Source organism: Anser brachyrhynchus, assembly GCF_964034855.1.
Source record: "Anser brachyrhynchus genome assembly, chromosome: Z".
Lineage (NCBI taxonomy): Eukaryota > Metazoa > Chordata > Aves > Anseriformes > Anatidae > Anser > Anser brachyrhynchus.
In genome coordinates this window covers 5,019,785-5,031,811 of record NC_137697.1, presented here as the reverse complement: position 1 = coordinate 5,031,811, position 12,027 = coordinate 5,019,785, and the positions used below count along the sequence as shown (strand labels likewise).

The window sequence follows — 12,027 nt, the reverse complement described above, 5'->3', positions numbered from 1 at the left end:
TCGGGGCGGGGGGGGGGGGTGGCGCCTCCTCTACCTGCCCGCACCCCTGGGTGCCAAAGCAGGCGAGCGCGGGGCGACGCTCGCCTCTACCTCAGCGGGGGTCCGGGGCTTGGTTCCCCCACCCCGCGGCAGCGCGGCTCTGTGTAACTATTAAAGGAACTGAACTGCTGGACCGAGCCGGGGATGAGGGCGACACGGTGCCGTGGGTGCCCGTGGTCGGGCTGGGGACAGCTCGGGGGTGCGGGGTGACTGTGGCATCCCAGGGTGGCTGCAGTGTTGCCCAAAGTTGCCCCCGCTCCTGGGGTTCAAATCGGTGTCCCCCTGCTGGAGCTCCCACACACGGGCTGGAGCGGGACGGGCCCCACAGGTGGGGGATCCCCACAGGTAGGGGATGTGGCTGTGGGGGTGCCAGCAGTGCCTACAGTGGGCACCGAGCTGGGACGGACCCCCTCCCAACAGCAATCCTCAGCACGGGCCCCCAGCACCCATGGGGACGGATCCCAGCGCAGCCACCAGCCCCCTGGGCAATGGGGTGTTTGCACCAGGCCGGGGTGCGGATGTCGGGGTCGTGTGGGTGTGACACGGCTCAGCCCCAGCACAGAGCTCCTGCGGCCCGCTGAGGGGATGAGAGTGGGATCGATGCAGCCTTAATTGGGGTCTCGTGTCCCCCGTCACTGCCGGGCAGCACCGGCCATGGCACATCGAGCGCCAGGGCCCCAGGGGGCCGGGAGGGTGCAGTTGGGCCCGCATCCCCCCTCGTTACGCAGCTCGGGGGGCGATGCGCGATGCCACGCTCCCCGGGGGGCTCGGGGACACAGCTGCTGTCACCTGAGTAACCAGCCCCGATCGATGCCCGCTTCCCGCGTCCCGCAGGGACTGTAATTGAGCGGGAGGGAGGAGATGGAGGGGTGCGGGGATGAGCCGGTCTGGCAGGAGGAGCGCTGGATCCGGCCTCAGCAGCGGGCTGGAGGCAGGTGGCCGTGGCATCGCTGTGCCACCGCGGAGACGGGGACGGGGACAGAGACAGAGACCTCTGAGCGCCCAGGAGTGGGGGCAGATTCACTGCACACCATGCTGGGCTGCACGCAGCCAGTGCTGTGGCTTCAGGCTCCTCCTGTGACCCCACGGCCCCAGTGCCCAAGTCCCAGGAACACCTGAATTCTTCCCCATTTTGGGGTGGGTTATCGGTGACCCTTTAGCACGGGGATTTGGGCATTCCTGCACATCACCTGCCCTGCTGCACAGGCTGCGGGAGAGACAGTCCCCTCTAAACACAGCCCAGCGCTGCGTGCACAGCCCCCAGCCCCTGCTGCAGCCCCCAGACACTCCTGCTAACGAGGCTGCTTCTAATTGTCGCCTTTGTGGAACAAAGCACAGCTCTTCCCTCTGAAGACGCCTCTCCCACAGCCCAGCTATCGATCCCTGGGAAGAAAGGCAGAGCGCACGAGGCCTCAGCCTGCTCCTCTGCACGGCTCCTCCAAGGAGATTTTGGGGTCACAGGGTGCTGGGGCCGTCCCACAGCTCACTCCTACAGCCTGGTGGCCCCGTACAGATGCTCCCTGTAGGAGCACATGTAGAAGGACCAAGGATTTTCAGCGCACAGTGGGTTTTGCTCTCAGCAAGGGGCACGGGAAGGTCCCCAAAGCCATTCGGCTGACGAGGCACTCGCTGTTAGCAGACGGGTTTGACCTGGGAGCCTGGCCTGGGATTAACCGAAGCCAACCGTGGTCTCCCAGCACGACACACAGCAGGGCACACCTCAGGGTGCTGCGGAGGCCCCCAGGCTTCTCCCCCTCATCCCAGAAGGTGCCTGGATGCGGTGGCTGCCGTGAACTCATCCCGTCCCTCGGAGGGATCTCAATAACTGCGAGCACCAGCTGCGCTGCCGCTTCCATCGGCCCTTTGGCGACCGCCGCTGCGCGGGTCGATAGCGGGAAGGTGAGGGCGATGGGGGGCCGGGGGCAGCCCTGCGGCAGCCCCCCGCCCTTCAAAGCCCCATCTTCATGCCTCCGAGCGCCTCTCGCCCGCAGCAGCGAGGCAGCTATCGACCTCCCTTGAAGGCAGAGCCTCCCTCTGCAGTGCAAATCAGCATCGAGCGGCCCCGGCCGCCCGCAGGGGAGCTCCGAGGCCCCAAAAACCCAAAGCCCCCCCCCCCCGCCTCCATTAAGGCCTGCCCGTTGCCACGGCAACGGCACCCCCCTAGCAACGCGCCGCCATGGCAACCAGGCCGGAAGCGGGCGCGCCGGAAAGCGGAAGAGAAGGCCGGGCTGCTTCCGGGCCGGTCGAGAAGATGGCGGCGGGGACGGTGGCGCTGGAGCGGGTGCGGTGGCGGCTGGAGGAGCTGGAGCAGCGCCTCGGCGGCGGGGCCTGCGAGCCTCGTAAGGTGCTGGGCCACGCTCTGTCACCCCCTTTTTTATTCCCTCCCCCACCCCCCCCCCGCCTCCGAGCCCCCCTGCCCGCCGCTGGCGGCAGGTAACGGGCCCGCTCCCTCCCTGTGCGCCCCCGCAGGTGGCGGACGAGCTGGTGAAGGTGCAGGTGGCGCTGAGCAACATCGCCGGCAAGAGGGAGCGGGTCAAGATCCTGTTTAAGAAAAGTGAGTGCGCTGGGAGGGGTTCGAGACGGCTTGCGGGGCGTGCCTTGAGCCAGAAATCCCCTCCTCGGAACCCAAAAATCCCAGTCTCGGTGCTCCCCGGATCCCAAAAATCCCCTCCTCGGTGCTTCTGGGTTGTCGTTTGGCCCGCAGGTAACCCAGCGGGGTGTCGTCCTGCTTGTGCCTCTTGCGCAGAGGTGCTGGGGTGGGGAGCGGGCCCCTTCAGCCTTGAACGATACACGGCTGTGTGCTCTGCCTGGAATACAGCTCCTGAAGGGGCTTTTTGCATGTTCAGGCTAACCATGCCCACGTGTCTGTCCCCGTTGTGTGTGCTGGGAGTGGTGAGGAGCACGTACCACCCCCTGTGGCCACATCTGAGGAGCTTTCTCCGAACCAGGGAGCATCAGCTGCAGGCACTAGAGTCATGCTTTGCCTCGTAAAGCCTCCTTGTGGCAGAGTTTCGTGGCTTCATAACGCAGAAGCAGCATTGGGAGTGTTGGTGTGGTGCAAGGTTGCGGTGGCTGCTGAGTGTGAACATGTAACCTGTGTATTTGTAAATGACTTTAGGGATCAGGACGGAGAGCAGTTCTCAGGTTTTATTTCAAGGTTAGGAAGAGGCAGACTTCATTCACCTCTAGTATCGTTAGCCAAAAAGCTAAGTATTGGAGGTGTCTGTAATGAAGCAGTTATTTGTTTGACTCATTCGTAAGTTCTTGGTTGTAGCCTTCTAAAGTAACCTGTTTTCAAGCGTTGCAGAAATCCCTGAATCTGAACAAAAACAACCTTAAATGGGCAGGTTTGTTCTGTAGCCCAGGGAGAATTGCACTTGTAAAAGCGATAACATCTCTCCTACTTGCCTTAAAACCATTTTTTCCTCTAGTTGAAGATGTAATAAAATACCTTGACCCTCAGTACATTGACAAGATGGCTGTTCCAGACACCATGAAGCAGCAGTTCATCTTGGCAGGTACGGCATCACATGAGAAGGAACAGGTTTTTAGCACTGCAAAAGTTGTATTTTAATAAATAAAGTTGTTTGGGATGGACTTATTTTTTTGCTTAGTTATAAACATTTGGAAGGATATCCTATTTAGAGCTACCCAAAATGTGACTTACAAGGATGTCCATCACCCTTAGTGCTCCCTTGTGCATGTCCATGTAGTTTTACCAGTTCTGATCTTAGTATTGATCAGTTTAACCCTAAATTAATGAAAGGTTGAAAAGAAACTGGAGCTTGAACGGTTTTCCTTACCCTACTTCCCATATTCTGAGGACTGTAACAAAACCAGAGTTTAGGATATACATGAAACACCTTCTAGCGTTGTCCGCTTTTGCTTCCAAAGACCTTGGTTCAACCTTTTTTTTGGTATAGTCTGGGAGTGAAACTTGGCGAAGATTCTCCTGACTTAAGTTAGTGTGAATGAGAATCCATTGGTGAGCATCACAAAAGGCTAAATAAAATTATAAAAAAGCCGTTTTCTGTACAGCTGGGTCAGCTGGAACAGGGCAGCTGGAATACAAGTGTCAGTCCCAGCTGATGATCGGTTCAGAGTGGGACAAGCCCCTCTGCGAGGTGGGGGCTGAGATGCTGCTTTGTCCTTTCCTGATGTTCCTTCTTGTCTCTCCCTGATCAGAGGAGCAGGTCATTCCTTCCCGAGCAGCCCTCTTGGAGCAGGTGAAGAACCTCCAGCCCGTCTTAGACAGTGCCTCTATCCAAGGTATGCCTGTTCCTCTGCAAGTTTGAGCTGCACGTGCCACCCCCGAGCTGTTGCCTGTGCTGTTTGCTTTTTCTTGGGTGTCAGACCTGAGGCGAGGACAGCTATGCACACAGCTCAGTGTGAGTAAAGTAGGTGCAAACACAGCAGTACGTTGGCTCCTCCCTCACCTAGCTCTCATGTTCCGTGTCTGATCTCTGCTGGAAAGCACACGGTGTCCTGCAGAGCGTTGTAGCTGTCACCCAGCATGGCTCGGGTGGGAACGTGGCTCCTGCACCAAGGGTGAGGGAGGTGGCGTGGGTTAGGAAGCAGGTTAGAGACAGCAGCCCTAACTCACCCAGAAGGTAATTAGCAAATTTAATGATGCTGAACGTACAGTGTGGCTAGAGGTTTTTTATGGTATAAAGGTGTTTGTGGTGCGTGGCGCTTGGATTCATTGAGTGGAGTTTTGCTGTGACTTGCCCTTGGAGAAGGAATGGTCCTTGTCTTGGTAACTTATCCCACGTGATGCGAAACAAACAAAATGGATGTCTGTTCTGTGCTTTCAGCCGTTCCTGACCACGCAGCGAAACTGCAGCGACTCTCCCAAATCCAGATGCAGCAGCAGGTAGTGTGAATGCTCGTGGCAGTCTTGACTAGCAGGGAGAAGGAGCCATTTGTTGGTGACTGCACTGATGCCCTTGTATCTGCAATTGTTTGAACTGCTTGTTTAGACCACTTATTTTCATTTGTCCAGGGTATTCGTGCTGCAGTTTTAAAGAGGTTTAAGCACACTGCAGGGGGAGAACTAGCCAGGATTTCTGGTAACTGAGTCTGAATTGGCAAAAATCTTTGCCTACGATAAGCCTACTCAAAACAAAGGTTTGAATGCAATAAGTTGCGGTCGATTTAACAAACTGCTATTCCCTTTTTCAGTGGGACACTGAAGTGTTGCGCTTTTTCAGTCTCCCAGTCTCTGGAGGGGTTTTGATACTGCCACGTTGTCTCTTTGCCCTTTTCTTCCCCATTTGAGCACTCCGTGAGGTGGCAATGAGTAGCCTGGGCATTGCCTAATGCCTCCTTTCAGTGTTTCCCTGTGGGTTTTCACTCTGAGGCAAGCTGAGGATGCTGACAAAAAGCAGATAGATGGCAAGCACAGGTGCTTTGGCACTTCCTGAATAGGGGTGTGCCTTTGTAACCTTTCTCTCGTCTGCTGAAATGCTTTCAGCTGCAGTGAGTGGCCAGGGCCTGAGCTTTAGTCCCAGTATTGGCCCTGTACTGCCAGGGGCTGGAAGGAGAGATGTCTTTTTAGTTTATTTACTGCTTACTGGCTGAGGCTCTCTCCTTTGCAGGATCAGTGCAAGCAGTTTTCTGATGGTGTCAAGATGCTCCTTGAAGACTACAACAAAACGGTATCCTTTCAGCTGGTGCTCTGGGCCTGACAAAACCGAACCATCTGCCTGTCTCCTGGCCCACCTTACCCCAATCAGATGCTGGAAACAGGCAATCCCCAGCCCCAGGTTTAATGGCCAGTGCCCTTTCTGGTGTGGTGGTGCTTGTGTTCCCGTCATGCTGTAGAAAGCCCTTTGAGATGTAGTGCTGTGTGGTGTTTGGAAGTTGCTGGGGACTGCAGTTGACATGTGGCGCTGTGTGGTGGCTCCAGGCCTTGTCAGTTTGTGTCTGAGTAGGTTTTGTACACCCTGGTTTCCCATACCCTTTTTTTTGTTGTTTTTTTTGTCTCCCAAGGAATCAGGATTGTAATGGTGCTCTCAGGTTACCAGGGGGTTTTTGGGCTGTGCTCTGTGGTTTCCTCCCTGAAGTTTCTACGTCTCTTTCCTTAAGAGTAATGTCCAGACCCTGCTTCTGTCCAAGCAGTTCGTCCAGTGGAATGAAATACTGATGCAGCTGGAAGCAGCCAAGGAAGCGAAACCTGTGGCAGAGTGATGGCAGAGCTGGGAGTGCGGAGAACCGCCGCCGGGGCCTTGGGATTCTTCTGGCCTTGGGTCACTCAGGAGATGCTGCAGCACAGCCTGCACTCTCTGGTCTCAGCATCTTTCCACTCTGTGAATGTGCTGCGAGTGACATTGCAGGCTCTTGGGGGCACCCTGGCTTTGCGGCTGCACTGCGGTCACCCTGAATCAAAGCCACACTCCTGGTATTCTCTTAATATGCCACTGTTTGTCGATCTTGCACTTCCTTATATCTTGGTTTGTAACATATTTAAAAATCCCTTCCTGCTGTTACTGTGGACCATAATAAAGCCCTGAAACACTACCTGGCTTGTCTTCCCTGGGTGCAGCCATGGCACGGACTGTCTGGCCAGGCTTAAGAGGGCAGATGTACGTATGGCCCGCACGGCCTGTACTTGATATTCCATGAGGAAATGCTACACCTATGCATGAGAGGGAAGCGGTAAGCTGGAAGGTGGGTAAACCTTCTGTAAGCAGTGACTGGCACAGGTGTTTTGGCAGTCTGCAGGAGATAGCTTCTCACACAGCCTGACCTGGATTGCCACACGGGCTCTCCCTGCTGTTTCCTCACAAGCTGCCTGTGCCCTGCCAGCAGCAGGGTGCTGGGCGATTGTTCCTCGTGGGCTTTGTCCCCAGGAAGTTCTCCCGGCCCTGTGCTGGCGGCAGCTAGCGCCCCTGGCCTGCATCCTGCCACTGCTTTCCAAAATGGCTGCTCAGAGAGAGCAGTAATGGCTGCCTGCTCCTGTGCCTTTAAGATTTCTGTGTTGAGGAGCATCCAGGCTTCCTGGACCCCTTTACCCTTCAGGAGTGAATCCCAAGGGACCCCTGCAGAAAAGGCCTGGACAGGTCAAAGTCCGCCCTCTGGAAGTTCAGGAGAGCAGTTTTGTTAGTATCCCTTCTGACATCACCAAGGATAGAAAACTCTACAATTTCATGGTCACTCTGCCCAGGACAGTCCCCAGCTTTCACACCTCCCACCAGTCCTCCTCTGTCAGTGAAGAGCAGGTCTAGCGGGGCACCTCCCCGGGTAGGCTCTTGAACCAGCTGTGCCAGGAAGCTGTCTTCCACGCATCTAGAAACCTCCGGGACTGCTTCCTCTGCGCAGTGCTATATTTCCAGCATGTATCAGGGAAGTTGAAGTCTCCCATGAGAACGAGTGCTGGTGATCGTGTAACTTCTGCGAGCTGCTCGCAGAATGCCTTATCCATATCTTCATCCTGATGAGGTGGTCTATAACAGACCCCCACCAAATGTCAGCCCTACAGGCCCTCTCCCGATCCTTCTCCATAGACATTCAACTTTATCATTCCCAACCCCAAGCTCTTCAACATCAAAACACTCTTTAATATGAAGAGCCCCCACCACCACCCTTCCTAGAATTATAGAATCATAGAATATCCCGAGTTGGAAGGGACCCATAAGGATCATCCAGTCCAACTCCTGGCACCGCACAGGTCTGACTAAAATTTTAGACCATGTGACAAAGTGCACAGTCCAAATGCTTCTTAAATTCAGACAGGCTTGGTGCAGTGTCTGCTTCCCTGGGGAGCCTGTTCCAGTGTGCGACCACCCTCTCCGTGAAGAACCTCTTCCTGATGTCCAGCCTAAACCTCCCCCGCCTCAGCTTGACACCATTCCCACAGGTCCTATCTCTGGTGATACCGGAGAATAGGTCACCTGCCTCTCCACTCCCCCTCGCAAGGAAGTTGTAGACTGCGATGAGGTCCCCCCTCAGCCTCCTCCAGGCTGAACAGGCCCAGTGACCTCAGCCGCTCTTCCTATGTCTTCCCCTCTAGGCCCTTCTCCATCTTCGTCACCCTCCTCTGGACACTCTCCAACAGTTTTACACCCTTTTTGTACTGTGGTGCCCAGAACTGCACACAGTACTCGAGGTGAGGCTGCACCAGCGCAGAGCAGAGTGGGACAATCACTTCCCTCGAATGACTAGCAATGCCGTGCTTGATGCACCCCAGGATACGGTTGGCCCTCCTGGCTGCCAGGGCACACTGCTGGCTCATATTCAGCTTGCTGTCAACCACAACCCCCAGATCCCTCTCTGCGGGGCTGCTCTCCAGCGTCTCGTCGCCCAGTCTGTACGTATAGCCAGGGTTGCCCCGTCCCAGGTGCAGGACCCGGCACTTGCTCTTGTTAAACTTCATGCGGTTGGTGATTGCCCAGCTCTCCAATCTGTCCAGATCTCTCTGCAAGGCCTTTCCACCCTCGTCCGAGTCCGCAACTCCTCCAAGTTTGGTGTCGTCAGCAAATTTCCTCAAAACACCTTCTAGTCCTACATCCAGATCATTTATAAAAACATTGAAGAGGACTGGCCCTAAAATGGAGCCTTGGGGGACCCCACTAGTGATCATCCGCCAGCCAGATGTGGCCCCATTTACCACAACCCTTTGAGCCCTGCCCGTCAGCCAATTGCTCGCCCATCGTATGATGTTTTTGTTTAGCTGTATGCTGGACATTTTGTCCAGTGGGAAACCATGTCAAAAGCTTTGCTGAAGTCCAAAAAGATCACATCAGCTGGTTTCCCTTGATCGACTAGATGGGTGATCTTATCATAAAATGAAATCAAATTTGTTAGGCAGGACCTACCCCTCGTGAACCCATGTTGGCTGGGACCAATGACTGCATTGTCCTCCAGGTGCGCTTCAGTAACTTCAAGGATCATCTTCTCCATGATTTTACCAGGCACTGACGTGAGACTGACAGGCCTGTAATTGCTAGGGTCTTCTTTTTTGCCCTTCTTGAAAATTGGCTCAACATTTGCCAGCTTCCAGTCTGCTGGGACCTCTCCAGATTCCCAAGACCATTGAAAAATAATTGAAAGAGGTCCCGCGATGACGTCAGCCAGCTCCTTAAGCACCCTGGGATGAATCCCATCCGGACCCATGGACTTGTATGGATCCAGGTGGAGCAGCAAATCCCGCACACGTTCAGGGTCGGTTGGGAGTTTATCATTCCCACTGTCATGGTCCTCCAGCTCAGGGTACCCTGGGTCCCGAAGCCCGTCATCACTGTTGAAGACAGAGGCAAAGAAGGCGTTAAACGTCTCTGCTTTACCTAAGTCCTTGTCTGTGAGGTGACCTTCCCCATCCAGTAGCGGACCTATGTTTCCTTTGGTCCTCCTTTTTCTGTTCACATATCTAAAAAAAACGTTTTTATTGTCTCCCACAGACTTGGCCAGCTTCAACTCTAGTTGGGCTTTAGCTACACAAATTTTCTCCCTTCAGACGCGAACAGTGTCCCTGTATTCCTTCCACGTTGCCTGACCCTCCTTCCAGCAGCCGTATGTTTTCTTTTTTCGCCTAAGCTCCAGTAGGAGATCAGCCAGGCCAGCCTTCTGCCCCGCCTGCTTGACTTCCGATATTTGGGAATCGCCTGATCTTGTGCTTTTAGGAGGCAGTGCTTAAAGACTGACCAGCGCTGATGGACGCCAATGCCTTCAAAAGCAGTTTCCCAGGGGACCTTGCTGACTAGTTCCCTGAGCAGCCTGAAGTCTGCTTTCCCCATATCCAGGGCTGAAGTTTTGGTGACAGTTTTCCTTCTGTCGTCAAAAATTTTAAACTCAACCACTTCATGGTCTCTATGGCCGAGACGGCCACCAATGACCACGTCCCCCACAAGACCCTCTCTGTTCTCCAGCAACAGATCAGGAGGGCACCTTTCCTAGTTGGTTCCCTTAGCACCTGCACCGAGAAGTTATCATCTAGGTGCTTTATGAACCTCCTGGACTTGCTCGTGTCAGCCGTGTGGTGATCCCAGTTGACTTCTGGCAAGTTGAACTCCCCCATAAGGACAAGGGGAGTTAATCTCGAGGCATCTCTTAGTTCCATAAACTAATTCATCAGCATTGTCATCCTGGCCAGGTGGTCTGTAATAGACTCCCGCAACAACATCCCCTTTATTTGTTCGTCCCCTAATCCTTACCCAGAGGCTCTCAACTTTGCCATCACCAACTTGCCTCTCCCTTCTGAAGAGCTTGTAGCCGTCCATCGCAGTACTCCAGCCGTGGCAGTGATCCCACCATGTTTCAGTTATGGCAACTAGGCCGTAGTCAGCCTGTCACACAGTCACTTCCAGCTCCTCCGGTTTGTTGCCCGTGCTGCGTGCATTGGTGTAGATGCACTTCAGATGAGACATCTGCCTCACCCCCAGCTTCAGCATTGTTCCCCCAGGCTCTTCTCTGGTGAGCCCTGTTTTATGCCCTTCCCCGCCAAAGCTGGTTGTCCTCTGGTGGGACAGCACACCTTCCCTGGTATCCCTGAGCCCACCTTCCCTCTTCATCCCAACACCCACTATGCAGGAAGGCTCCCATACCTATAAGTTTATTTACACAAATAAGTTTATTTATTTTCAGTATTGGAGCTTTTGAAAATCACAAGCTCCATGGACGCTGGCCCTGCCTCTCCTGTAGCCTGCATGGCAGCAGTGCTCAGATGTAGAGCTCTGCGGCGATGCAGACATCTTCTGCTGCCGACAGCAAATCCTATCCCAGACCGAGCGGATGCTGTTGCCGTTCGGTTCCGCTGCAGTGCCCTGGGTGCCACAGGTTTGGCGCAAGTGACACGAGCACGGGTATCTGGTGATAGGGGCACTGCAGTGCTCTGAAGATGACGAGCTGGAGTAGCCATGGGGCTCCTGGGCTCTTGTGGAGGCTGAGCTGGGAGCTGGCCTGGCCCGTGCATTTCCCCGAGGGAGGTTGCTGCCTGTCCACTTTTCTTGGCTGTCGGTGCCCTGGGAGCAGGCCCCGCGATCTGGGGAGCTCTCGACGTTGCCAGGGCACTTCTTCCTCCAAGGCCACCACTTAGGTCCCCCGGTGCCTGCCTCAGCCCCAGATGTTTCAGACGCCGTGGTCACCTCCGCACTGGTGTTTCCTTTCTGAGGGACAGCCGCAGCCCGGAGGTGGAAGCTGCTGTCAGAGCATTGGGTCTGCTCGCTGCTGCTGCCCCACTGGCCTTGTGGGGCTCCTGCGGCTGGTCCCACAAAGTGTCTGCGGTGCTTCCGACGGTGCTCACGCCTCAGGCTTGTAGTTTGGATCACGGGCCTGAGGGCTGGGTAGACTGCGGTGGGCTCTTGTCCTGCCCACGCATTCGGCAACCCATAGGGCGTCCTCAGAATTTCACCCTTGGGAGCTGTGTCCATGCTGTGGCTACACCAGCCGTTCTTGGTGTAGTGTGTGTGAGCCCTTGGGGCTGCCCAGCCACCCTCCTCCCAGGGCACTGCTCGCTGGCATGGGCGCTCCGGGCCGAGCTGGTCCCCGTGGTGCTGCAGCTCCTGAGGCATGAACGTGGCCTCGGGCCTGTGGAAATGGACAGGCTGAGGGCAGGAGCATGGTGGTCCAGAGGCCGCTGGGCAGACAGTGGAGGCCCCGTGCTTCTTCCAGTTCCTCTTGACCTGGTCCGGATGGAGGAGAGGCTTGTATTTGAGGAAGGCGACACAGGGACATTGTGGTGGCAGGGGGCCAGAACAGGCATTTTGGGGCAGTGCTTCATGCTCCTCTTCAGTTGACTGCTGCACTGTCCCAGAGGAGCTTTCTAGGTTTTCTTCGCTTGCTGTCTGCATGCAGGCCTTGCTGTGCTGCTCAAGCCTCAGCTGCAGCTCTGAGATGTCGACAGGCGCTGCAGTTTGGGGCTGGTTCCCATTACCATCATCAGCCCCCAGTGGTCTCAGGATGATGACGAAGTCGGTTTGGCAGCCTTGGTCTTTTCGTAACACTGTGTTGGCTGGGCTGGGAAGTGCTGAGAGGTCCACGGACAAGCCGAGA

At 55.5% G+C, this 12,027-nt stretch overlaps 1 protein-coding gene across 1 annotated transcript; it reads left to right on the top strand.

Annotated features, from left to right (window-relative positions):
- The first annotated feature begins 2,227 nt into the window (after nt 1-2,227).
- DCTN3 (dynactin subunit 3) lies at nt 2,228-6,558 on the top strand. The gene is made up of 7 exons (XM_080572544.1): nt 2,228-2,383; nt 2,509-2,593; nt 3,471-3,557; nt 4,225-4,308; nt 4,854-4,912; nt 5,637-5,696; nt 6,139-6,558. The coding sequence occupies exons 1-7, from the start codon at nt 2,291-2,293 to the stop codon at nt 6,226-6,228; spliced, it is 558 nt and encodes a 185-aa protein (XP_080428670.1). The 5' UTR covers nt 2,228-2,290; the 3' UTR covers nt 6,229-6,558.
- The last annotated feature ends 5,469 nt before the right edge of the window (nt 6,559-12,027 follow it).